This window comes from Ambystoma mexicanum, chromosome 5p (genome assembly GCF_040938575.1).
Source record: "Ambystoma mexicanum isolate Mex_15411 chromosome 5p, UKY_AmexF1_1, whole genome shotgun sequence".
Classification (NCBI taxonomy): Eukaryota; Metazoa; Chordata; class Amphibia; order Caudata; family Ambystomatidae; genus Ambystoma; species Ambystoma mexicanum.
Genome location: NC_090930.1, coordinates 908,808,948 through 908,836,657, shown reverse-complemented (window position 1 = coordinate 908,836,657; position 27,710 = coordinate 908,808,948). Strand labels below are relative to the sequence as shown.

Genomic DNA, 27,710 nt, shown 5'->3' with positions numbered 1-27,710 from the left:
AATAATAACCCCCTTTAGCACAATATTCACCATTGGTCTCCCTCATTTGGGCTTGAAGGGTGTCAAAATGGAAGACTTTCGATTGTGCGATGGATTTTGCTTAAACCGTCGCAGGACACTTCAATTCACTTAATTTCTCATTCTCATCTTTTAATTTTCCTTTTTATCACAATACGCTGGACACCTTGCAAAGACCTTCGATTGACCACACCCGCTGTGCCGGATCACTCTGTCACAGGTATTTTATCTTTCTTCTCTTGTTTCAAACATACATCAGCAATTCAGCTTTCCTCATGTCTTTCATCACACGCATTACAAATCTTCCTTCTTACGCTCTTTATACAATGTTGCCACTTGCAACCTTGACTTCAACAAAGACCAGTCTTGCATCGGTCTCCCCAACTCACCAGCTGTCTTAATCTTACTGGCGCTGCTTTAATCATGGAGCCAAGGATGATACCATAGTGGCTGCTGCTCCTCTCCGACTCAATCAGCCATGCAGAAGGGCACCGGGCATCTCCGACACTCAATGCAGGATTCTTCAGTCTTGTTCCCTGGCCTTACACCTTGCAATCTGAAGGACTTTGGAAAGTAACAGTTTTCTGTCAAAAAGGTCAAGGCTATCTCCCTCCTGGTGCACCCTTCTTGGTTTGCCGTTTTTCTCGCCTTGTTCAGCTGCCGTCTCGAAAACCCTGTTCCTTTGTGTGCTTTGCCTCACTCAGAGTGTGCTCTCGTGCTACGCCTTTTATCCGTGTGGGGAAGCTTAACGGAATTCAGGTGTGAGTAGTTACCATTAATTGCCTGACCTGGCCTGACCTGTAACGCTCACCTGACTCCCACGGAGGTGCTGGTGTAGTCTGGTTTGCTGTGGCCTCTTCGAGCGTGATGCGCAGAACTCGGAACACCGACTGAACAGGACCCTCAAATCTTGCTTGTCTGGCCCGTAGGAATATCCTTCTGCAGATGAGAAAGGGGATTAACAGTCTGCAGAATAGTATGCTTGCACCCCCCTTCCCCCTTCGTTCTTCTCTAACTTCCTCCGAAATCCCCGGTTGAAGCTCACCTTATGGTTTGAAAGGATGAACTCTCCATCCTGCTTCTGGTGCAGGGGCGCGTGTTTGTCCAGTTACTTCACTGGTTTTCAGAATGGAGCTGGCATATCCACTTGACTTTTCCGAGCGGAACGCCGTAAGTAGGAAGATTACAAAAGTTCAAGTGTTGAGCCTCCTTTTCTGTTGCCTTCCTAACCTGTGATCTGTCCTTTATTTCAGGTGCAGAATGAAGGCGATGTGTTGAGGGATTGAATTGCCGATGGTAAACTCAGGTGAGTTAGCGATGGGGGCGACCCCTCTTAATGTCTTTATATTCCTCCTGTAATGTCTTTTGTCCTTTCCCCATAGGGGCCGGGGTGCGGTACCTGCCAACGAAGCGGCGCCACCCGAAATGAGGAATGGTCCACCAACAGAAGACCGGTAAGTGATATGGCAGAAAATTAGGCTTTCCTCATATGTTCCTTCTACTCACCTTTTGTCTCTTCTTCTCTCCCCTAGGCGCAGAGATGTGGCGACCGGAGCAGACAGTCGCGGTGGAGCCAGAAGAACTCCTGAGGACAGGTGAGTGAAGCGCAGCACTGCAGCGAGCAACGCGGTGCTTTTAAATGGAAGTCTTTTCTCAGGAACGCTGGCGTGAAGGTTCCGGATGCAGGTAAGAAGTTTGATAAAATTCTTGGTTTTCACCTTTCTCTTCTCTTCTTTCCTTACAGGTGTTGTAGGATCGAGGCGGGCGTGGCTGGAGACCAGATGCAGGAGCAGACACGGTGAGCGTTCAGCTGCTTGGATGCAGAACAACGCGAAGCGTGAGCTACTCTCTGGGCGTGGCTTAAATAGCCCCCAAAGTAGTTCCAGGTAAGTATCCTTCCCTGGCCACACCCGAGTGGCAAAATAGTCCCAATGAAAAAATAGTCCCTTTCAGGTCTCAGGGAGGCCTGAATCTTGCAGCATGGTCTGCATCAGGTAAGTGCACAAAACACCTTCCTTTATGAGCCTGGCGCCTATGGCGCCAGGACTGATGTCCAACATGAGCCTGGCGCCAACGGCGCCAGGACAGAGTCCAAAGAGCCCCTATAAGGGGCCGGTGGGCTTTTACCCGGGGGCATGATGCCTGCTCCCGGGGGTGCTGGGCCTGGCCTGGTGCTCCGGGGGTAGGTATCATGACAGCACTCCCCCCCAAGGCCCCTCCCAAGGTCGTTCCCTCTGGAGGTTTCGGTTTGTTTGGGAAATTCCGATGGAACCTTTTTACCAGCCGAGGTGCATGTACGTGGTCGCTGGGTTCCCAAGACCTTTCCTGAGGCCCGTACCCTTTCCAATCAATTAGATAGAAAAGTTTTGATTTTGAGATCTTAGAATCCAAAATGTTCTTCACCTCGAATTCAGGCTCCCCATCTATCTGGATTGGTTCTGGTGGCTTTATTAATCTGGTTCCTGGTTGCACTGGTTTCAAAAGTGACACATGAAAAACGGGGTGAATCTGCATGTTAGCTGGTAGATCGAGCTTGACTGCCACTGGGTTAATTATAGCTTTGATCGAGTAAGGGCCCAAATACCTTGGATTAAAAGTTCGAGGTCCCTTGAGCAATAACTGTTTGGTAGCCAACCATACTTGATCCCCTATTTGGTATGGAGGCGCCTCACTCCGATGCAGATCCGCATTCTTTTTGTATTTCCCTTTCGCTTGTTGCAAATGTGCAGTTGTATCCTTGAAGGCTTGAGTTATCGTGGAATGCAAATGGTCCACTGCGGGCATTTCAAGACTCAGAGGTGAGTCCAGGTCTGAAGTACGAGGGTGATGTCCATATAGGGTATAAAAGGGGCTTTGTCCAGTTCCAGAGTGTACCGAGTTATTGTATGCATATTCGGCCACCTATTAAATATCCTTCCAATTACCCTCCGATTGGTGCAACATACATCGTAGGTATTGTTCAAGGGTCTGGTTCGTTGTCTCCGTCTGACCATCGGTCTGTGGGTGGTGGCTGGTTGAGAGTCTTACGTCGATTTGTGCCAGTTGACAACACTTTCTCCAAAAATGAGAAATAAACTGGCTTCCCCAGTCGGAGACTAGTATGTACGGGAATCCATGCAAACGGATGATATTTTTGAGGAAGAAGCTGAAGGTAATCCTTTCAACGGAATAAAATGGGCCATCTTGGAAAATAAATCCACCACAACCAGAATAGTATTGTATCCATTACAAGGGGGCAGGTCCGTGATAAAATCTAGTGACAAGGTGTGGCAAGGTGCTGGTGGAATGTCTAAAGACTGAAGAAGACCGGCGGGTTTTGTCTTTTGGACTTTGTTTTGGGCGCAAACTCCACAGGACATCACGAAAGATTTAATATCCTTTCTCCAGGAAGGCCACCAGAATTGTCGTTTAATTTTTTCCTCAGTTTTGGCAATGCCAGGATGTCCTTCCATCAGGGTATCATGATGACGGGAAATAACCAGTTCTTGCAATTCCTTTTCTGGCAGAAATAAGCGTCCTTGGAAGTAAGGTAGGCCATCGTTGACCGAAAAGTAAGACCCCCTTTGGATCGAATCCTGATAGGCTGTAGAGTCCAGGAGTTGTTTTACCTGTGCTTGAATGTCTTCAAGGGTTTGTAAAGAGGTTATCCCCAAAATTCTTTGTTCGGGAATTATCGGCACAGGTTCTGAGTTTGTGTCTATTTCTCCCATTCCTATTCGAGATAGCGCGTCCACTTTGCCATTCTTACAGCCGGGGCGGTAAGTGATTACAAAATCGAACTCAGCAAAGAACAAAGCTCATCGGAGCTGACGTGACGATTGAGCCTTGGCAGTTTTTAAATATTGTAAGTTTCGGTGATCAGTGATCACGGTGATGGTATGCCTGGCGCCAAGAAGATAATGCCGCCAAGCCTTAAAGGCGGACTTAATGGCTAATAATTCCTTGTCGGTGATTGCATAATTTACCTCAGGCGGCGAGAACTTTCTGGACCAAAATGCTACGGGGTGCAGTTGGTTGGTTTCAGGGTCTCTCTGAGACAGGACAGCTCCCATGGCTAAGCTGGACGCGTCGGTTTCGACTATATAAGGGAGATCGGGACGCGGGTGCTTCAAAATAGGTGCAGACGTGAATTTAGCTTTCAATTCCTGAAAGGCCTGTTCGGCTTCCTCGGTCCATTCAAAGCGTTTATTTTTTCGCAAGAGTGCACTGATGGGTTGTACCACATGTGAAAATTCCGGGATAAATCTGCGATAAAAATTAGCAAAACCAAGCATGCTTTGGACACCTTTCACCGAACTAGGTGATGGCCATTTGAGGATGGCATCCAATTTTCATGAGTCCATTCGGACCCCTTTATGTGTCAGGATGAATCCAAGAAACTCAACCTCGGTGGTATGGAAAACGCACTTTTCCAGCTTTGCAAACAGTTTGTGCTGGCGCAATTTCTCAAGGACGGCCCTGACATGCTTTCTGTGATCAGATTCCGAAGAGGAGTACACAAGAATGTCATCGATATATACGACAACACAAACATCGATGAGTTCCCGAAGGACATCGTTCATGAAGAATTGGAAGGCAGCAGGCGCGTTGCACAACTCGAAAGGCATCACCTGGTATTCGAATAATCCATATTTTGTACGGAAAGCCGTTTTCCATTCGTCGCCTTCTTTTACTCGCACCAGATGATAAGCCCCCCGGAGATCTAACTTGGTGTATACGCAAGCGTCCTTCACCTGGTCAAGGAGTTCAGGGATCAGAGGCAGAAGGTAACGGATTTTAACAGATATCTGGTTCAATGCGCGGTAGTCGATACAAGTTCTAAGGTCGCCTTCTTTTTTGGGCACGAAGAACAAAGCCGAGGATGCCGGTGACTTTGACGGGCGAATGAAACCATTGGCTAGGTATTGATCTAAATATTGTCTCAAATGCAGATTCTCATTTTCAGTAAGGGCATAAATCCTGCTACAAGGGGGTTGTGCTCCGGGCACCAGATCGATTTGGCAATCGTACGATCTGTGGGGAGGTAACGTGTTGGCTGTTCCTTTTGGAAGACGTCCTGAAAGTCTTGGTATTCCGGAGGTAGTTGCATGGAGACAGAGGTTACAGACGCTAGACTAATCTTCAGATTTTCTGGGTAGCAGGTTTGTGCACAATCCGGGAAGGTTATTCTCTTCGCTCGCCAATCAATTCGAGGATTATGTGTCTCTAACCAAGGGATTCCGAGAATAACCTGAAACTGTGGAGCCTTAATTACATCAAACACAACTGCCTCCCGATGGCCGTCCGGACCTATAAGTGTCACCTCAGCAGTGGAATGTGTTACCGGTCCAGAGGCAATTTCGGTTCCATTGACTGTGGTGATGACATCTTTGCTGGTTTTAGGATGCAGAGGGAGGTTAATCCTAGAGACCAATTCACGATCCACATAATTTCCTATAGCCCCACTATCGATGTATGCCCTTATTGCATGCAATCGCTTAGGCTGTTCCGGATCTACGAGGACCATTGGCACAATGAAATGCAAGGTCTGACAGTTAGTTTTCAAGCTCGGCAAGCGGACCCCTACACTTGTCGGGCGTGGTCGTTTCCCGAAACAGAGTCTTCATGGTTTTTATCAGCGGCTCCTACCACCTTCTTGGGCGGTTTTGCCGGGCAATCTCATAGAAAGTGTCCAGAGGACCCACAATAAAGACATAATTGCATCTGCTGTCTTCTTTCACGTTCTTTTTGAGTTAAAGGTCCTTTAACCCCTCCAATTTGCATAGGCTCAGAGACATCAGCACCCTTGGGGTTAGCATGGGTCTTGACCAACACCCGGGTCTCAAACTTGGACCGATCTGCTTTTCTGTTTTGAAGTCTGTGATCCAATTGGACCACTAAGTCTATATATTCTGTGCATTCTTGGGGCGGATTTACAACTTGGGCCAGGACATCTGTAAGTTCTCTGCGTAGACCTCGATAAAATAACGTGATTCTTTTATCTTCTGGCCACCCAGTTTCCACAATTAGTCTATTAAAGGTTGCAATGTAGGATAGGAGGTCCTGATTGCCCTGTCGCAGGGATAGGAGTTTGTCATCCAGAGCCTGCCCCTGAGAGTGTCGAGCAAATAACCTTTCCATGTTTGCTTGAAATCCTTGAAAATCACAGAGAATCGGGTCATCTTGAGTAACCAGTGGAACTGACCAATCGGCAGCACAGCCGCTGAGATATGACAATACAAAGACTACCTTGGTCTGGTCATTAGGGAAGGCCCCAGGTCTGCATAGGAAGTGCAAACCAGACTGATTCATGAATACGGCGAATCGGTGGGGTCCCCAGCAAAGCGTTCGGGTGGGGCCAGCGGCATGTCTCAAGGTAGATTAATCTGCACAGGGTTACTGGGAACCACAGGAGAGGGGTTCCCCCCAGAACCGGGTAGAGGAGTGTGTCCAGCTTGACCTTGCAAAAACTGTCTAGCCAGGTCATCAGTTCTTTCCTTTGATACAATCACTTCCCTCCTGAGAGCATTAGTCTCTTGACGAGCGGCGTGTACTTCGGCCCCTAATTCCCCCAGTAGTTGGGCCAACTGATCACTCTCAGAAGTTTCCATAGCACCTGGGTGGGAATTTGTAGGAAAGCTTCGCGTTCGGTAACGCTCACCTGACTCCCACGGAGGCGCTGGTCTAGTCTGGGTTGCTGTGGCCTCTTCGAGCGTGATGCGCAGAACTCGGAACACCGACTGAACAGGACCCTCAAATCTTGCTTGTCTGGCCCGTAGGAATATCCTTCTGCAGATGAGAAAGGGGATTAACAGTCTGCAGAATAGTGTGCTTGCTCCTCCCTTCCCCCTTCGTTCTTCTCTAACTTCCTCCGAAATCCCCAGTTGAAGCTCACCTTATGGTTTGAAAGGATGAACTCTCCATCCTGCTTCTGGTGCAGGGGCGCGTGTTTGTCCAGTTACTTCACTGATTTTCAGAATGGCGCTGGCATATCCACTTGACTTTTCCGAGCGGAACGCCGTAAGTAGGAAGATTACAAAAGTTCAAGTGTTGAGCCTGCTTTTCTGTTGCTTTCCTAACCTGTGATCTGTCCTTTATTTCAGGTGCAGAATGAAAGCGATGCGTTGAGGGACTGAATTGCCGATGGTAAACTCAGGTGAGTTAGCGATGGGGGCGACCCCTCTTAATGTCTTTATATTCCTCCAGTAATGTCTTTTGTCCTTTCCCCATAGGGGCCAGGGTGCGGTACCTGCCAACGAAGCGGCGCTGACCCGAAATGAGGAATGGTCCACCAACAGAAGACCGGTAAGTGATATGGCGGAAAATTAGGCTTTCCTCATATGTTCCTTCTGCTCACCTTTTGTCTCTTCTTCTCTTCCCTAGGCGCAGAGATGTGGCGACCGGAGCAGACAGTCGCGGTGGAGCCAGAAGAACTCCCAAGGACAGGTGAGTGAAGTGTGGCGCTGCAGCGAGCGACCTGGTGCTTTTAAATGAAAGTCTTTTCTCAGGAACGCTGGCGTGAAGGTTCCGGATGCAGGTAAGAAGTTTGATAAAATTCTTGGTTTTCACCTTTCTCTTCTCTTCTTTCCTTACAGTTGTTCCAGGATCGAGGTGGGCGTGGCTGGAGACCAGATGCAGGAGCAGACACGGTGAGCGTTCAGCTGCTTGGATGCAGAACAACGCGAAGCCTGAGCTACTGTCTGGGCGTGGCTTAAATAGCCCCCAAAGTAGTTCCAGGTAAGTATCCTTCCCTGGCCACGCCCGAGTGGCAAAATAGTCCCAATGAAAAAATAGTCCCTTTCAGGTCTCAGGGAGGCCTGAATCTTGCAGCATGGTCTGCATCAGGTAAGTGCACAAAACACCTTCCTTTTTTGAGCCTGGCGCCTATGGCGCCAGGATTGATGTCCAACATGAGCCTGGCGCCAAGGGCGCCAGGACAGAGTCCAAAGAGCCCCTATAAGGGGCCGCTGGGCTTTTACCCGAGGGCATGATGCCTGCTCCCGGGGGTGCTGGGCCTGGCCTGGTGCTCCGGGGGTAGGCATCATGACATGACCATAGTAGTTGGACATGTCAGGTACAATGCTCGGGTGTGAGTCTGTTTTCTACAAGAGCCGGCTGTCCATGTGAAAGAGTTCTTGTAGGGAAAGACGGGGGTAGAGTTCCTAAATATCCTATCGGGTAGGATTGCAAAATGGTGTTACAGGTAAGAGGATACCCTGTCTTTCCATCAGGAGTCCCACTCCCACTCCCCGAAGATCCCCCACCCAGGTGATCCTCCCACACATGTTCACCCCCAGGTTCTGGATCCAAAGGCGATGGCTGTGCCCTGGCAACCTAGGAGAGAGATTCCTGGGGACTAGTGGGTGAGACACCTTATGGTTTCACACAGAGTAGCAGGGACACATTCAGGGAAGATCTATACCACTCCACCTCCAGACCAGTTAGGTTTTGGCTTGGAGAGGATTTTGTAGTCCTCAGGGAGGAGTGTGTCAAAAGCAGTGACAGAGCTGGCAGTGAACCACATCTCAGTAAGAGCAAGAACATCAAGGTCAAAGTCTTCAAGAAGGATACAGATATCAAAGGAGTGTTTAACAGCAGAGCAAGAGTTGAGAGTAGCTAGGTTAAACTGGGTGCCACCATTGAAGGTTTTTTGAGGAGGGTTACAGGGATGTGGGACGCCCGTCGGTGATGGGGATGGGACAAGTGGGATGGCAGACAGAGGGAAGGCAGGGGAAGGTAGGAAGTTGATGAGCGATGGAAGATGCCTATCAAGAAGGAGGAGGTTGGGCTGAGAGCCCTGGGCCATGACGGTGCCATTCTAATAGACATTAATGATGCACTTAGAGGATGAGAAGCATCCCAAGAGTACTTCCGATCTGGTGCCACCATTAATGGACAAAGAAAAGAAAGGGGAGAGAACAGAGACCATGTGGGGAGTCCATCGGTCCGAAGAGGGAGCGACAAAGAGGATGCCTGTGACAGTCTGCCTAGAAGAAGCGTTGACATAGGGGTCAGTGATGAGCAGGTCTGGGTTAGAGACCAGGAGATCTTTCTTGAACCTTTTCCTTCCAGGCTTTGAAAGAGGGGTAGGATAGGTGATAGAGTAACAGTGTGAGTAAATAGGGGAAAAGGAGAGAACTAGGAGGGAGAGGGCAGGGAGACGGGAGGGGGATGAGAGAGAAAGCAGAATGCACAAAGCACGATGAACTCACCAGGTAGCAGTATAGGCGCAGGCAAATCAGGTGCACAATGTCAACCATGTTGCAGCAGGGTATTTCACAGCTCCAGCAACAGAGGAGGAAGCCGACAGCAGAGGGAACAGGTGGCTTATCTGCCAGGCAAAAGCAGACAAATCAGGAACACGAGAGGAACATCCAGCCTTTTGGAGAGAGTCAAGCGGAAGGTGTTAGATGCAAGAAGCAGGAGGGCTGCAGCTCCCTGGATCCAATAACTAACAACCCAGGGGTCACTGATAAACATGGGCACCCCCACAAACCGCCAGACAGTGCAGGGAATGCGCACGGTCCAAGTGAGCCAGTGGCAATAAAATCAGGCGAGACAGGATACCAGAGCACATAGAGCATGTAACAGGCATTGTCCTCATTCAGTGAACAGTAGGAGAGAAGAGAATTTATTTGGGCAATGCATGTCCCATCTTATTGAAGGATTAGACCAGTTTCGGTGGGATATCCAAATAGATGCTTGACAAACCCATGTCCACTACATCAACTCTGCAAAGGCAGACTTTGAACTTCATAGACAGACTGGATTTAAACGAAACAAAGGGAGCCTGCGTTGCTCAGACTCACACAGATTTGAAAGAGATAGGCCTGGCCTTGTCTATCTTGAAATGATTTAGAAATGAGGTTGTCATGGTTGGCCTTGCAGTGCACACAGTTGTATCTCTGGTGGCAGTTGTCCAGGTAGGCACTGGAACGTCTTGGGCTTTGTGAGTCAGACCACTATGCAGAGCGCAACCATCAGCCGCGCAGACCTTCCATACCTGCACTGGTCCTCCTTTGTCCTATTTTAGAGGCTCTCTTCCAGTACTTGCCTGTATATTTCAACGGTTTGTGTTGCTGCTGCTATGTTATGAGAAGGTGCGAAGTCCCAGCTATGTCATATTGGCTGTTCTGCAGTTTTATGGATCCCAGCATGCAAGACTCTTGCGCAGTGTCCTGGATGTTGGGTGATGCTGCAGTTTGTCCTGTTTGCTTGGGGCTCCTTACGTGCTTGCCTCAGTCTCCCTCAGCGCACTCTGCTAAGCAATGAAAAAGGCATGACAAATGCAGTTTCCTCCTTTTGTCTGCCCCAGGTTTTACAGGGACATCCCCAGTCTTCTTCAAAAGCTGTCCACACAACTGTCTACACATGGGGAGAGGGAGACCAGTGGACAAAGCGTGCCCTCAGCGATGTGTTGCCACCCCATACAACATTATCCCCACGGCAGGTACTCCTGCTGTGCAACAACCAGCACGGTCCCCAACACCAATCTTCCTCCTTCAGGATTTCCCGTGCGGCACCCCGGCTTTAACTACCTTCGCATTCCTGTCCGGGAGGCACACCAGGTCACACTCATCCCCACCCAAGGCATAATGCTGCAGACTCCGACCACAAAACTTGCTTAGCCAAGCTCAGCCCACCATGCTGATGCTCACAGGGTCACTGTGCTGCATTCACAGCAGCCAACTCAGTCAGCCGCAGCAGCTGTCTTGCCCACCAAAGACACTGCAGAAACTACACTGTCCCTGCTAATATTGAACAGTGACTGTCCCTGCTAATAACGAACACCGGGGCACCGATCTGCTCTCTCAATAGATCCCAGGAGAGGAAGGTGTCTGGTCTCCATGGTGCAGGGGGATGCAGCAGAGTCCCGTTCTTCTGCCTGGGTCTGTGGCGTTCGCCGCAGAGTTCCTGGAGAGCGGGTCCTTTGCTCCCTTGGGCGCAACGCCAGTAGTTGAGGGGAAGTATGTGGCTTTCCCAGCTCCAATCGCAATGTGAATTTCTATTCCTCACACCACCTGGGATCTTCCCACAGCTGAAACTGTCTGAGTAACCTGCTCCAAGGCATGTTAAAAACTGATAATGACTGGCATAGTGCAGGGTGTGCAGGGAGCTCACACAGAGCTCACGCGATGGTGGTTATTTTCCTTCATAGCATACTTAGTATTATTTTAGTTATTTTTGGAGTTCATTGCATTACTTTGCATTTCTATATGACAGAATGAGCATGTGTAGAGTGTGGGATAGCCCAAGATTTCTCGATTGGTATCCTAAAGAATGATACAGGATTCTGCTAAGCAGATCTCCAGTCATAAAGGCTTCATACCAAATATTATAGTGCACACATGTGCCTGTTCTGTGATGGCCTACAGGCACCCTGATGGCCCTTCTCCATAGTAACACAGGGCAAGTTCAAAGGTCACATGTGCCTCCCTGACAGCTCCTGGCACACAAAGTTCCTAAAGGCACAGCTGACTCTTTAATCGTCTTCTCTGAGGATCTAAATTGTATTAGTACCCGGCCAGGGGCCATCAGATTGTTACAAATTATCTGATTGGCCCTCACCAGGTACTTACCTGCCTGACAAGGCTCTGCTCACGGCCTCATCACTCAGTGTTCCTTCTCTGACTGGCCACCATGGAAAGGATAAGGGCCTATGTGTAGTCCCTTCTCTCCTTTCCATGGCGGACATTTTCTTTGTTTACTTTTTTGTTTCTATCTTTTCAATGGCAGCTATTGAACGGCTATAATTGTCCATTTCATTGCAGCCATCTTTTTTTCCAGTTGCGAAACACTGGAAACTGCCATTAGTATCCCGGTCTCGCAGACAGGAGTACTAATAGCAAAAAGTCCTTCGCTGGTTGGGGCGGGGGGGCATTACCGCTTCAGATAATGCCCCAGTTTCTGAGCTAACTATGGGCCCAGAGCATTACCTGAAGCAGTAATCCCAACCCCCCCCAGCACAGGTCTGATTGCTTAAATAATTGTGTGCCTTAGTCAGTCTGTTGCCACATAAATCTTTAAATGTAAGCCATACCGAGTTGTGGTATGGTGACTGATCAGACAACACCATTATACAACCACTGCAATTTGATATCAAAGTAGTGTCAGCTTTGTGAGCACGGCCAGCTATGACAGGACTGATGTGCATTTGCATCTGATCCTACTGTCTCCATTAAGAGAAAATTGTCGACCAACTAGACCGAAGGTGACAAAGTACTGTTTACCAACTTCTAGTAAAACATCATATTTATTCTACAGTTGCGGAAATAGGTTCAAAAAATGTAATAAGCTAGGCTCAATATACAAAAAAACATCCCTCCATATTCTAGTCAATCATCGCTCATACTTACACTTGTTATGCTCGCATACATTCAAACAATAGGGTAAAATAATGTTATCAGTTCAAATTCTAATCACGTAAATGTCACTTTAACACTCTAACAATAAACCATGTGACCCTCTGTACATCTCCAGGGGTTGGAAAAATATTGTCAATACATGTTTCAGTTGTGTTTACAAACAAGAGTAGGGTTTCCTAGTCCAATTATTACAATCAACCTTCCTCAGGACAGAGTGCAAATAATCAAATGCACGTTGCCTCTTCATAAACAAAAAAGGGGAGGTGTCAGGAGAGCCTCAGTTCTAGAAAAGATAGTAAAATAGACTACATCAGTCTTGTCAAAACAGTATTGTCACCTTTGTTTACTTTTAACCTACCAATGGTATATCATACGGCTGTATTAATCAGTTGTATCACGCCGACTAACCTTCTCTGGACTACCAGGGGCCAGTGACTCGGCAGTGTGGAGAAAATCCTAGCGTGTGTTCTGCCAAACGTGTGGAATCTACATCAAGTTAGTTCCTCACCTGCAGAGTGAAAAGAAGGACAGGTGCCAAAGACGGAATTAGTGGCTCTGTACTATTTAATTATTCAATTTTTGATCAGGGAGAGTGGGTAGCACTAATTTGTGGTACTCACTCTGATAACAAGGGGGTCCTAGGTATGGGACCAGTTAATCCAGCACAGCATTTCCCATATTCAGGGTGCCAGGTGAATGGATAGCGTGGACCCTGGTGTCCAAACAGAGTGAGCCCCTGCATGGGAAGAGACAATGTTTGCCTGTCACTAACACTCGTCAATACACATGGGGAGTATCAGTGCTTGGAAGGTATCAATCATATCTTACTTCGGGTGTCTGTGTGTGGGCCCAGTGGCGGCAGCTCTTGCATAGGTTCGGTCTCTGTGTTGCTATGTTTCTTGAGTTGTTAATAAATACAGGGTGGCACAAAATCACTGGGAGTACTAGGGCAGCATCAAACCTTGTGTGATGCTGACATGTTTAAAAAATGCTTGCAAGTCGATCTGACCAAAGGGTTTTACCTCAAAAAATGAGACTTGGCAAAGCTAAATGGTGCAGCTGTAGTCCGTATCAGCCAAACGCATCTGGGGCTGTAGAAAGTCCTCTGCGCGTGTCGTTGCCAGGGTGAAAGCAGTAACAACTGCTCACCCCGTGTCGTATCCTGATTGGTTACGGGCCTGTGTCACGTGAAGGCACGGGATTATGGGGATTGTAGTAACAATCTCATAAAAGCGGGAGCCGCTTCTTGATTGGTGGCACACCCGTGTCACGTTATAGCACGGGATTATGGGGACGGTAGTTGTGGTCCCGAGGCGCAGTTGCAGTCCGTGTCTTGGAACCTAGTCAGGCAGGTTGTATAGAGTCCAATGCGTATATTGCAATTGGATATTGCATAGTGGCATTGCATTATGGGAATCATAGTTTATTAGCATTTTCCCAAACTTCGAATTGTGATGTCTCCACTACAGCCATGTGGAAAAATAGCCAGGAAGCTACCTCTTTGATTCCCCTGCAGGAAGGGTAACACCTCCCCTCAGGGCACATGAGTTTCTCTCAGGAGGACAACTTGAAACATTGATTCAAATTCAGGCACTGGCATAACAAAAACCTCTTGGACACTGGGCTGCTGACCAATGGAGTCCCTTTGACGTTAGCAGGCATGGGAAGGGGCGGAGTCGCAATAGCCAGAGTGGGAAGGTAGGACTGGAGAAGGTTCCCAACATCCTGACAGGGATCTCTTCCTTTTTCCAGCCTCCTCCATTTCTAGTGGGAAAGGTACTGTTATATACGGGCTCCAAGCAAGTGTGATTAATGATTTCTTTAATGAGTAGACAAATCAAAGGCAGCAGGCACCCCCTTGGGAGGCAGGCTCCAACTGTCCAACAATGGAATCAACAGTAAATAAAAACACTCTAAATGGAATCACAATGACATCACAATGCTGCTAACCTGCTGAGTGTTACCTTAATACATATATGACAGTATAATTAATGTCATAGTAATTACCTCAACACATCTCCTCCCTTTAATTTGTAACAGATTTAACCCAGGTAATAATCATTCAACCTGACAGGTTTATTCCTGACCCTGTTTGCATCCCAAGATGGCCTTGGTGAGCTATGTCCACCAACTTGGACCTGATATCGTAAGGAGGTACTATCCTCATTCCTCTTCTGAGCTGAGACCCATCCCCTGACAAGTTCAATTCCTCTTTAATACAATAAAACACATCAAACTTCCTCTCTATGAGATCTTTTCTAGGCCAGCCTGCTTTGACCCAGATCTTGACTTGCCCCAGAACTTCATCCACTTTATCAGCAGATAGCCATTCCTCTTTGCTTATGGCATTGTGTACTATTTCGCAAATACTCACAGTGCTCTCCACATTCACATCTTTGAAATTCTCATTCTGTGTAGGCAGTCTGGAATGACAATCAGCGGCAACATTTTCCCTTCCATGGATTATACACCATCTTAAAATCATATGCCTGCAAGTCAACCATCCACCGAGATATCCTGGGTGAACCTTTAGCCCACTCTGCACTGCCCAGCAACTGGACCAAGGGTTTGTGGTCTGTCTTTATAATGAACGACTGGCCCCATAGAAAGAACTTGAAATGGGCTACAGCCCATGATCCAGCTAAAGCTTCTCTCTCCACCACGGAGTAGTTGTTTTCCACCCCCTCAGTGGTCGGGAGGCAAAAGCTATAACATTTTCAATATTCCCATCATACTGGAAAAGAGCAGCCCCAAGACCTAACATGCTCGCGTCCACAGCCAACACAGTTTTCCTTCCAGAAACAAACCCTCCCAAGGAAGGTGCTTTGACAATACTATCCTTAATCTTAGTAAAGGAATTCTGGCATTCTTCCGACCACACATATCTGGTGCCCTTTTTTAACAAATCTCTCAATGGAGACGATATGGCTGAGAACCCATCAACAAACTTCGCCAATGTTAGATACGGGCTCAAAGCAAGTGTGATTAATTATTTCTTTAATGAGTAGACAAATCAAAGGCAGCAGGCACCCCCTTGGGAGGCAGGCTCCAACTGGCCAACAATGGAATCAACAGTAAATAAAAACACTCTAAATGGAATCACAATGACATCACAATGCTGCTAACCCGCTGAGTGTTAACTTAATAGATATATGACAGTATAATTAATGTCATAGTAATTACCTCAACAGGTACTCTTGATGTGATGGCATAAGGCTAAGGGCATTTGTTACAACAACTGGGATTGGAAACTATTGGAGGTGAAAGAACGCTTGTAGGTGCAAGACAGACTCACTGGAGTGGCAGAAGGGCTGACATTGTCCTGGAGACTCTGGATTGGAACTCCCAGAAACAAGGGAATCAAGGAAGTGACCCCTGTCTTTCCATTGCATCTCTGGACTATACGAATGCTGGTTTGGGCACTGTTGATGCAGTTCAAGCCGCTGCTCGGGAACTGCGAAAGTCCTCTCCAATCTTATCACAGAAACCACTCAAAGCCAACATTGAAGGTGCGCTGTCTCTGAAACTGAGACCCTCTGACTCTTATAGCATCCCCTACTCAACCCCGCCAACTGATTGCCAGATCCACCAAGCTCCCAGCCGATGCTTCAGCAGTGCCCCTACGCTGTGTTGATCCGCCCAAGCCTATTCACCACCAAAGGCAAGCCTCTGCTTCTCCATCCCTGAGGCCACTGAATATTCCAGCACTTCTGAACTGACACTGTCTACCAGTCCCTGCATCATTGACTTGCAAGTAAACAACACTGCCCAATAGCACTGCATATTTGAGACCTGTCAGTGCTACTCAATGTTGTGATCCAGGCCCAGCTCCAAAGCCCATAGAGTCCTTGTTCAATGCTGAAAAGCTTGGCTCAAAGTTGTTGAGTCCCAAGATAAGAACTAAGGTACCATGGTGAGGCTGTGTCCCCCGGGTACGGTCCACCTTTCGACACCATGGTGACTTTTAAGGATCAGTTTTCTACCATGTTATAAAATAGACTTTCCTTGAATAGTGGCATTGTGTCAGTTTTGTATCTGAACACACTTGATAATTTACCCAGAGAGCCCTTTCACAAAAGATTACATATTCTATGTCCTTTTACAGCAGTGTGGTTTCTGATTGGTAGTTTGCATTTTATTGTTTGATTAAAAGTCTATATTTGTTCTTCAGTTTTGGACTATTGTACTTAGGTTATTTGGGTTGCTACTGTTCCCAGCTCATACACTTCTGGAGATTTTGCATGGCCAGTCCTAGAGTTCTGCGTATAAAAAATAAATGAGAAGAGCGCGAAATGCATCGGTAAGTACATTAAGTGGTGTGAAAATACTAAAAGGTCAGAGAAGAAAAAAGTTCTAAAAAGGAATATCTTGAGCAAAACAGTTAATAGCAATCAGCATACATAACTAAATGAGTGCAACAAGATGTAAGCAGTTGTACACATCAATACGGAATGCAAGCAAGCAGAACGTCAGAGTAAAACCAAGAACACAGGCAATAGAAATTTAGTCTGGCGTTATCGCATAGAGGGACCAACAAGAGGCAGCCATGCTCCATAATAGGAACATATTAACGTCAGGAGAGGGTCAGAAGGAAATGAGGTGGAAAAAACGAGAAGGAAATGAGGGGAAAAAACGAGAAGTAGAGCAAGGCTGGAAAGAGGTGGGATAAAACAGTGGGTCAAGAGATGCAAATGAAAGTTTCGAGTCAAAAAATGTTTAATTTTCTGTGCGTACTTAAACTGCTTTATACACATCTTAGAGATAGCATCTATCATGCTTCTCTGCCTGATGGAGTTTCAGTTCATGGTTACCAACGCATGATACTTTCTGCGCCAAAGAACTTAGCTGTTTTTGTACCACTGTATAGCCCCAGGTGAACATATGTCCAGTGCAATTTTGTGCCTGCAAAGAAATATGCGTCTGTGCAAATATATATTGTTGTATTTACTTTTTACACTGGCCGAATTCTGCACTGGTGCAAAAACTGCAATGCATCAGAGCAAACGTTAACTACTATTTTCCTGACGTAGATGGTCAGGACTTAAAATGGGCACTGTGGAGGTGTGTATAACTATTCACCCGTGATGCATTTTTTGGGATCACAATAGTACTTCCTGGGTTTGGTTTAATACACGCTCGTTCATTTGTGGATTGATGATAGGCAATGGCTAGTGGTTTAGGAAAAGCCCTCTGCAATAGTTCGGAATTTGCCACTATAGGACTGTATTAATTACTGATGTTTTTCAATCTATGTTTGTATGTTTGTTTGTTTGTTTATTTGGTAATGTGCACCAAACCCGTAGGTAACTGGGCGCAGCAGATACCATTAAGACTTAATTACAACATGGAATCAATACTGTGCAAGCAGAAAAGATACAAGTGGATTACAGTGAGGGAGGGTATAGTGGTTACATACATTCATGTATGGGTGGTACAGTAGATTACATACATTCATAGTCAGGTACGTAGGTGTGTATTACATGGTGTCCAGGGGTCATATCATTGGACTACAGCCAGTTTAAGGTATTGCAACTGAAGCTAAAATAGGACTGGTCAGTTCTGAGGGTCAGAGGTAGTGCATTCCAGTATTGTGCAGCTTTCACTGGGAAACTACATCCTCCCGATTTGTTGCACTTGAATCTAGGTATCATTAGACAGTGGAAGTGGGCCGCTCTGGATGGGAGAGTCGAGATTTGTCTGATCATTCTCTCTGTGAGGTATGGGGGAGCTGCATTTTTGAGGCATTTGAAGGTAAGTGATATGGTTTTAAATAGGATCCTATCAATTATCTTTAAGTACTGGTGGTCTCTTCTGAGATTGGAGATGTGTTCTCTGTTGGTTAGATTAGGGGCAATTCTCAAGGCATTATTTTGAGAATTCGAGTGATTTGCCCACGGCTGAAATTACCGCAGGCAAATCGCCCGCATGAGAAAGGTGCAAACTACCAAAAGTTTGCACCTTTCTCATGTGAACACACATACATTCTCACACAAACACACAACACACCCACAACACACCCTCAGCACACCCCCAACATAAACAAACTACACTTACCTTCATCTTCACGCTGGCTCCCTGCAGTGCCAGTTCCCTTTCACTTCCGTGATCGGGAAGCGGCGCTGCAGCGTACCTTTCTTTTTTTTTTTTGTAATGGAAGGCTGCAGGGGTGTCCGCCACAGCCCCCTCTCACTATACCATAAGGTATAGATGAGGGGGACAACCCTGCAGCCTTCCGTTTAAAAAAAACGTTTTTGTTTTTCAACGGAAGCCCCCTCTCACTATACCATGAACTATAGTGAGCGGAGTGATGCGGGGGACACCCCCGTAGCCCACATTTTTTTTTTATAATGCTACCACCAAAGGTTCAAACTTTTGGTGTTCGAACCTTTGGTGGTAGCATTTTTAGATCAGAAGGTTCATACGAACATTTTGATGCGCGAAAATCGTCCTAAACCTTATGAAGTGTTTGTAATTTGTTAAGGATATATTTATTTGTTAGCTCCTAGATATAGGGCATTGCTATAGTCCAGTTTTGACAATATTAAAGCATTGGCGAGGGTGATACAGCTTGCTTCTGTTACAAATGGACAACAGGCCCTGATAAGTTTGCCTGTGTAGGCAGTACAGGAAGCCATGGAATTAACCTGTTTTCTTAGTGATAGGGTGGAATCGAGATAACAACCTAGTGTGTTTACCTTGTTTACTACTTTGATTATGTTGCCATCTATGTTGAATGAGGCATAGTTGGAGTTTAGTATTTTTAGGTTGGCTTTAGAGCCAAGGATTAGAATCTCTGTTTTATCGTCATTCAGGCAGAGGCCATGGGATGCCATCCATGCCACAATGAGGAGGTATATTTAATTTACCAAGGCTGTATCCTTGTCAAAATTGCCCGAAAGGGGAATGAGGATCTAGGTGTCGTCTGCATTGTTAGTGTAGGTGACACCCAGTCTATACAATTTGTTGAATAGGGGCTTGGTAAATATGTTATACATAGTAGGCGAGACACAAGATCTTTATGGAACACCACAGATTGTCTGAATCGGTTCTGCCGATGCTGAGGGGGAGAAGACTCTCATTGTTCTGTTTGTTAAGAAGCCCAGGCTATTGCGTCACTCGAAGAGGGGGCCACCGACGCTGGGTGTTTCCACAAGACTGCATTGTCCACCAAGTCGAAGGCTGCCGACAGGTCGAGCAGGAGTAGCATGGCAGTTTTGCCTTTGTCCTTAAGGTTGTATATTTGGGTATTTAGGTCAATGAACACCGTTTCAGTGCCATGTTGTGGTCTGAATCCGGATTGGCGAGATCCTAGTAGGTGGTTGGCTTCAAGATAGTCCTGAATTTGCAGGTATGGTACTCTGTCAATTATTTTAATTTTAAGGAGAAAGCGTACCGTAGTGATGGGTCTGTAGTTGGCAGGAATGGATGGGTCAAGAGTCTGTTCCTTGAGGAGCGGTAGATCCCAAGACTCTTTTAAGCTCTTTGGGACAGTGTTGGTTTTGAAGGATGCATTGATTCGTTTTCAGATGAATGGCACTAGATCATTCGCAGCATCTTTTACTATTTGGGCAGGACAGTTGTCGCCCTGACAATTGGATGGCTTTAGGGATAGGATGATTTTCTCTGTTTCCAGGATGGAGACATTAGTGAAACTGAAGGGTGCTGGTATGTTTGGGACTTCAGTGGGAATGGTAACCTGTGGCTCAGTAGGAGGCAATGTGGCTTTTTATTAGCAATTTTTATTTGGAGAGATGTTATTTTACTAGATAGGGCATTCTGGATGCTAGTGCACCATTTCTTGTCCTTCGGTGCGTTGTCTACAGGGGGTATAGGGGATTCTAGCTCTCGGAGTATCACAAAGAGCTCCTTAGTGCTATGTGCTATGTGCTGTAAAATGATAATCGAGAGCAAATGGGATTTGTCCCATTTACCTACTCCTCACATACATACTCACACACAATTCTACTCCAGTGTACAATGAATGCATATATTTCAGACAGTAATAAAAAATATTTCTTTTGCTTTTGGATTCTTAGATTAACAGAAGCTTTTTCTTTCACTCAGGTTACCGAAGAAGTTCATCGGATACTAAAAACCTGCAGTTATGACTTTGTTTGCCGGGGTAAGGTCAGTGTCAAAGGAAAAGGAGAAATGCTCACATACTTTCTCGAAGGAAAGACTAATGGAATCAATGCACAAACAAGGTCTTTGAACCTAGAGAGAAAAATGTACCCATATGGCAGAACAAGCATTCAAACAAAGTTGGGTACAAGCTGTCTCTCCGTGTCATCGGTGGCCAGCTTTACAGTGAAGGCTGGACTCGGAACGCTTCAAGCCTCAACAACCAATACCAATCCTGCATTGTTGTATCTTCCTTCAGTCTCTACTGTGAAAGAAGTGTAGACGGCAACAGACCAGTGTGGTTTTGGACTCAACGGCGAAATCAGAGAACTGAAGCTGGTCGCATTTTGTACTAGAAAGTCTGAGGTCATCGACTGCGGCAAAAAAACAAGGTTTACGAACCCAACCAAAGAGAAACCTGGCACCTGAATTAAAGAACTTGTGGACTGGTTTAACCAAGGGCTAACACTTTTGTTAGGGAATACACAGCATATTCGAGTTCTGAGACTATGAATCATGTTCTTGGGTTTTTTAAAGGGTAAATGATGATGTCACAGAGAAAGTCATAGAAGTCTTGTAAATATGCATATTCGAAAATAATTTTAAATATAAAACAGATGTATTTATTTACAAATGCAATGTCAGATGTATAATGGAGATATATGTTTCCTCATTATCTCTAATGTTCATAGGGTACAGGTTGAGAACGTTTCTATTTTGGGTAGGTGGTAGAATATGGAAGTGTGTCTTGTCACACATATTGCGTTGGAACTATACCAAGAGTGTGAAAACATTTGCTCACATAATGGAACGTAGAACCCGAAATGTAGCCAACCATTTTTAAGTTCAAGGTTTCCAGTTGGCCAACCACCCAACAGATGCATCTTTTAATACATGTGCATGTTTCTGAGACTGTAATTTTGCATGTTTACACATTTTTAACACACAGCATCAAAATGAGGTAAATGTTTGGACTCAGGGTTTTGACAGTCTATTGACTAGAGCTCATGCCCTTCGCGCAGAAGGGACATCGAGTACTGCACTTTGGCACACAGTCTTATCATGGGTATCGGGGCCTGTGCAAGATGGACGGCCGTACTGAAAATTAGACACAGCAATACACACATCACACCCAGGATCTCTGCTTCCTCAGTTTTTATAATATGATATGATGTGATACGGTGTAAGAAGCACAGATCCACAGAAAATGTGGATGAGTACTTTGACATTAGCTGCAGAGGTCATATTCACAATCAGCAAACATCATCACTTTCCTTGTGCAGTGAGTGGGGAGTCTGCCTCTTCAGCTTAAAAGTCTGTCCTGATTGTTTTATATGTATATCTCCTTGGCAATAATGCCACCAATTTGTACATTACATATGGTATTCCTCAGCAAGGATACTTCCTTGTTATTTCCTTTTTTACCTTTAGTTTTAACTAATCTCTCATGCTGCTAATTTAATGGAGAAATGGACACATGCCTCTTTCCTTGATGTACCTTTCTCTGCCATTGGATGTACTGTCTTTATGTTACACACGATTCTTCCTTGTAAATAACAGTATATGAGGATGTACAATACTAGAAGAGACAATCGTTAAATTGTGGCCACAAACTTGATCTAATGCCTGTTCCATTTCTATTGCACATCCTTGGCTACTAAAATGGAGGCATAGACTTTGTTATGTAAAAGAGGTTATATGAATGCTCAGCCTTTGCTGGATGGTGTGTGTGTGTGTGTGTAGGGAGGGGATAGGGGGGGTTTTGGCCGGGGTTAAATGTAATCTTACTCTTCTCCAAATTAGGGTGGTGTTCTTGAAGGTTTCATCCGAGCTCCACTGGAAACTGTCTTGCCTGCAATTTAAGTTGCATCTTTGGTCGTTAAAACGGCGGCACACCTTCTAATGACAGACAAGTGCCCTGTTCGGGCACTCAAAGCATCACTGCAAAGCCTTCCAGCTCTTTGCAGTGATGCTTTTCTTGTATATGAGGGGGAAAAAAACAATTCCCCTAAAAGTAATGGAAGTGATATCCAGCTAGGAGTAGACAAAGGCAATTGTTGCAAATGGACAATTGGAATTATGTGAAACCAAAATGTGTAGTGTTGTAAAACACACTCATGAGGTGTTTGGCATTTTTGCAGATGCTTTGTTCCAGCGTAAGAAATAAGAGTGCACATACTCTCATTCCATATTGGTGCTTTCCACTAAAATTTAGTAAAAGATATGTGCGTGCATTTTACAAATTTGCCCACATTGCCATTGCATGCAACTTTGTGTGAGTTTCCATGCGCTCATTTAAAAATATGGTAATTTGTCTTTATATATTATTGGTATTCATACCATTGGCACAGTCACACTGAGGACCCCACACTAACAGTTCCTGGGAACTTTTCAGCTTAAAACATGTCAGTGAAATATAGTGCTTGTGCCATTGAACAATATTCAGATCCAAGTGTGGGTATGCGTGCAGTGCTGGCTGCTGGTGTCTCTGTACTCGAAACAGGAAGAGGGCTGGACTGCCCAGCTCTCCTTTTGTTTCAGAGTAACTAGTCATCACCCGGCATGAAGCCTATGGGCTTCATGCCGGGTGATGACTAGTTACTCTGAAACAAAAGGAGAGACAGAGCCCTCCTCTTTTTTCAAGTACAGAGACACCAGCAGCAGGCAGACCTTTCATTCAAAGAGCCCGTGGCTAAAGGAGGCTCCTTGAATGAAAGGGCTGCCTGCTGCGTGCGAGCTGGGGCACGCTGGTGTCGCACCTTTTGGTGCGCCCAGCCATTTCTTTTGTTTAAAAGGGGAGGCTGAGTGCATCAAAGGTAACAATGCCAGTGTGCCCAAGCTCCACTTCTTTTACCAGTCTCCCCTGCCCTTAATCAAGGGGGAGGGGGCTCTCATTAGGGTGTGTGTCTGTTTTTAACAGGGCGCCAATACCCACAGTGTACAAATCCAGGACTTAATTAAAAAGAAGTATCCTGCACTTAAAATACTTCAGTAATCAATGGAGGTGAACTGTTTGAAAGCAATTTAAGAGTATCGTGTCCAAGAAAAGGAACTGGATGTTAAATTAATATTTGGTTTCAGGTAGAACCAGAACATACAGTCTCTTTCTTTGATTACAAATCTGAACCATGGCTAGAGCCAACACACATTTAGGAACTCTATTGCTGAAATGCCAGGAGGAGGTACTTCCCTTAGTGAATTGCAGTCATGTCCTGATAAGAAAATATGCATCCAGTAGTCATGTCATCCTCCAGCTTGAAATACCTTAAAACGTACATGGGGACAATTCTGAGAAGGGTACAATGGTGGGGTGGATGTTGAAAATTGCTAGACAATTTCAATCCTCCAAATGATTCAGACAGAAATTGAGCTAATTCTGGCATGTGATGAGGAGCAGATAAGGTCCTAGCAATACGTTGAAATAAAATATCAGAATTAACACTAGCAACCTCCTGAAAATGTATGAATATCCACGTAGAATATAAACTGAATGCAAAAAAATGGCATCTGCATTATTGCCACAAGGACACATCTCATAGTCTGCCTAGTCAATTTTGGCTTTCAAATCTGAGTACACTAAGAGAAGCCCTTGCACTGCGCTGACATACAGTTTACATTTATTTCATACAATGTTCATGCACAAAATAAGACCTTTAGGAAACAGAATACAATTAGATAGTTTGAATGGTTCTATATTGTCACATGACAATTAGTCTCAGTTACATAAGGCCAATAATGTTTTGTGAAAAAATCCATACGCCCTATGGACCTAAGGGAAGAGTGAACTCTCTTCTGGTGACCATCAATAAAAGCATAGTGAATGGCATACACTGGGACTGGAAGGTAGTTGTATCTGGATATACTTTAACATATTGCATTTTGTACTGCAAGGTCGAAAACCTCGATTTTAAAACAACATATTTTAGCTATTGTAAATTTGCTGCAGACTCTCTGTAGCCATCCCCACATCCCCCCATTTTAATAAATGCCCCAACCCAACCCCCATCTGTTTTTTTGTCTAAATTCGTTGTTTTCAATTCGAGATTTTCTACCTCGCAGTAATGGTTTGTGATATTTTGTAGTGCTACCGTGTATGTTACGTCTAAACATGTTAGCTCTGTATGGGGCCACTGTATGTGAAAGGCTTGACCTGAATACTCATTTCAGATGCCAAGAGAAGGGTATTTCTGAAATAAAATAAACAGAGTTTTAACGAGATAGAAAATGTGACCCTTGTTCAGATTATCTGAAGAGAATTCCCAGTAATCTGTACAATAACTATATGCCGATTTATTCTCTCCAGACATGTTAAATGTAATGCTTCATGAGAGAAATGTGTATTGAACCCTCCATCCCTGTTCTGATGTGTTAGGACACTCAAGTCTCAACTCTACTGATCAGCTTTCTTTGTCATGTATCCCCCAAATCATCAAAGGTGTGCAAGTGGGACATAAAACGACTCTATTCCAAGTGTGGCTAAACATCGTAACAATGCCAACCGTTCATGGAAAACCTCATACTCGAGGTCAATCTTACAGAAGCGTTGCATGAACATGTCCTTGCTCCCAAGACCTGTCTATGTGAGATGTGACTGGAGAAAGTGATGCACGGTTTAATTGAGTGCCTAGTAATGGCCGGCTGCCCAGTGGGTCTATGAGAAACCCAACACCACCTCTTCCCTTCCTTTCAGGCCTTTTCCTTGATCATTTGAGTGATTTGCAAACCTGACATTCTTGTCCATCAATGTGTTCATAAACTAAAATCTCAGAAGCATGGCATTAGATTTGCTGCAGGAAATATGATAATGGGGATGAAGCTGCATAAGCACGGATAGAGGAGCAGCTTTAGATCCTGATGGGTGCATAGACTCTGTATTGTGTGTCTCCATGTGATCAGCCTATGTTTGCTCTTGTTCTGGAATGTCAGTTGTTTTTTTTTTTTTTCTCTGCTGCTGGGGCATCGTTAAGAGAAGAGCAAGCATGAGAGCCTCCATGTACTGCCACAAGACTTCCAAGTACTTGAAAGCAATATTAATACTATTTTGTATTTACAAAGGAAATTAAACCTGATCACCTGTCCTCACTTTTCCTTCAGCCTAACTTCTCTGCCTCTCTGTTGCCTTCACCTCATGTGTTGAGAGCAGTCATGTTTATGATTCTGCTTCTGAAAAAAAGCACATTGTTTGTTTCAGCTAACATTTAAAAGGCATGATTGTTGGGTAGTCACCCATTTATAAGAAGAACGAACAGATTCATGAAAAGGGAAGAAATGTGTATGTGCGAGGCCATTTTTAAAGTCATATTAAGGGACAAATATATAAGCACACATTTTTAAAAAAAGGCAAACATGTTTCCATTCAAACCAATTCCGCTGATTTCAATATGTTACGTTGACTTAATAATATACACATGTTTTCTAAATGTAGTGGCTAATTCAGTTCTTAAGCATTGTGGAAAGCATGATGATTTTACCCACACTTGAAAGGAGTGTCTCTAATAAATATATATATATATATATATATTATTATTTTTTATTTTAAAACAGAAGTCTTTAGTTGAAATCCATTTAAAATCACGCGTCAAACTGAAAGGAGCCAGGTGTAGTTTACCATCAACAATTAAAGTAACTGTACATATATCTATGTATTTCCTATTTAAGCAGGATGAGTGTTGAGCCATTATTTGTTTGAGATTGGAGTTTTGTATTGCTGTGCAAACCAATATTTTTTAAAGACAGGGTTCGAAATTGTACTATATACTGCCTTATTTATTTTTATTCTTGTACAGTGTAACAATGTTGGCCTTTGATGTATCATTAACACGTTAAACGATTTCTTACATGGAATATTTGTAAATAGTATTAGCTCTGACATGACAGGCTCTTGCATGTACACTTGTATAAAATGACACACTTTTGAAAGATTTTAATGATTTTTGTAACAGAGTTTTTCATGTGCACGGAGAATATTATAAACCCTTTAGAAATGAGTTTGCTGTCTAAGTCTGTTTTTGGAATCTACTGCTACTTGCACTAAATCATGCAACAAACAAACACTGGGATAGGCAACCGTTTTCCTGTTGTATCAACATTTGTAAGGAACATTTGCCCAGATACTCACCACATTTGTCATTTGCTGGCACATTATGGCAGGTACTACCGTTTCTCTAGGCATTGGCATGTGATGTCTCTCCATAAACACCAACATGCCCTCATTCCAGTCAGGGAATCTGGGTAGGGTTGAGGTTGCATTCGGGGATTTGTAGTCCGGGATGTAGAAGGTGAAAAGGAGAACTACAAGTTCCATAATGCAAAGAAAAACAGAATTGGATTTTCGATGTAATTTCATAGGTCATGTTGGCATGTATGCTTCTTCAGGTAAGTGGATCAGCTGCATCACTGCTGTACTTTAATTGGTTTGAGCAACTGTGCACATGATGCCGATACTTGATAAATGTATAAGTAACAGGGCATATGGTCAGTATATAACCTACATATGCACGGTCTGCCATCACATTACAAGCTCATACTCAAATTCACCAATAACGCAGTCATACGCTGGGAATCCTCATCATATGTAAGCTTTAGCCTTTTTACATTGCCTATTAGGAATGCTCTAAATACTAACTTGCACATATTTCTTTGATATTTTATAAGAAATTACTGAACACGTAAGGCCTATCCCAGTAGTAACTACAAATGTTTTGCAAATTCACTTTAGTTATTTAAACAGTCCCCAAAGTACAATTCTACTAATTATTTTTGATCCTGAAAACATGCGTGCAAGCTAGTATTTACACACACTAACCAACCCATCGGTAAATAAACATGTAACTGAATGAAAAAAAAGACCCGTTCGTTTTGTCAATCCTGGTGCAAATATATTTTTCTTCTACCCTAATGTATTCAATGTTCCTAATCTAAAAACATTAAATAACACGCTCAACTAAACTCGTTTAAACATTAAACCGCAATGCGTAGTATGTGTACCTGTCACTCTTGGGTGAAACATGGTGTTCTATTCGAACATTCCAGAACAATGTTTACACATTTACTGACCCTTCTATACCGTTTCCACCACTGGCCTGTGTCCAGGATGTACTGTTACGTCACTCAGTCAATCCAAGTTAATAATCTACTAGCACACTTATTGTTGTGTTCAACGGTGTGATTGATTGGCTTTCGTAACTTTCATTTTTTTTAATTTAATTTTTATTTTCTCTTTCACTC

General features: G+C 44.7%; 1 protein-coding gene across 2 annotated transcripts in view; it reads left to right on the top strand.

Annotated features, from left to right (window-relative positions):
* Positions 1 to 23,058, top strand: part of ADCY1 (adenylate cyclase 1) — a 2,048,432-nt gene extending 2,025,374 nt beyond the window's left edge. For both annotated transcript variants that reach the window (XM_069613341.1, XM_069613342.1), the window contains one exon: positions 20,427 to 23,058. In XM_069613341.1, the coding sequence (XP_069469442.1) occupies positions 20,427 to 20,765 (339 nt within the window). In that variant the 3' untranslated portion in view covers positions 20,766 to 23,058. The remainder of the gene's footprint in view (positions 1 to 20,426) is intronic.
* The last annotated feature ends 4,652 nt before the right edge of the window (positions 23,059 to 27,710 follow it).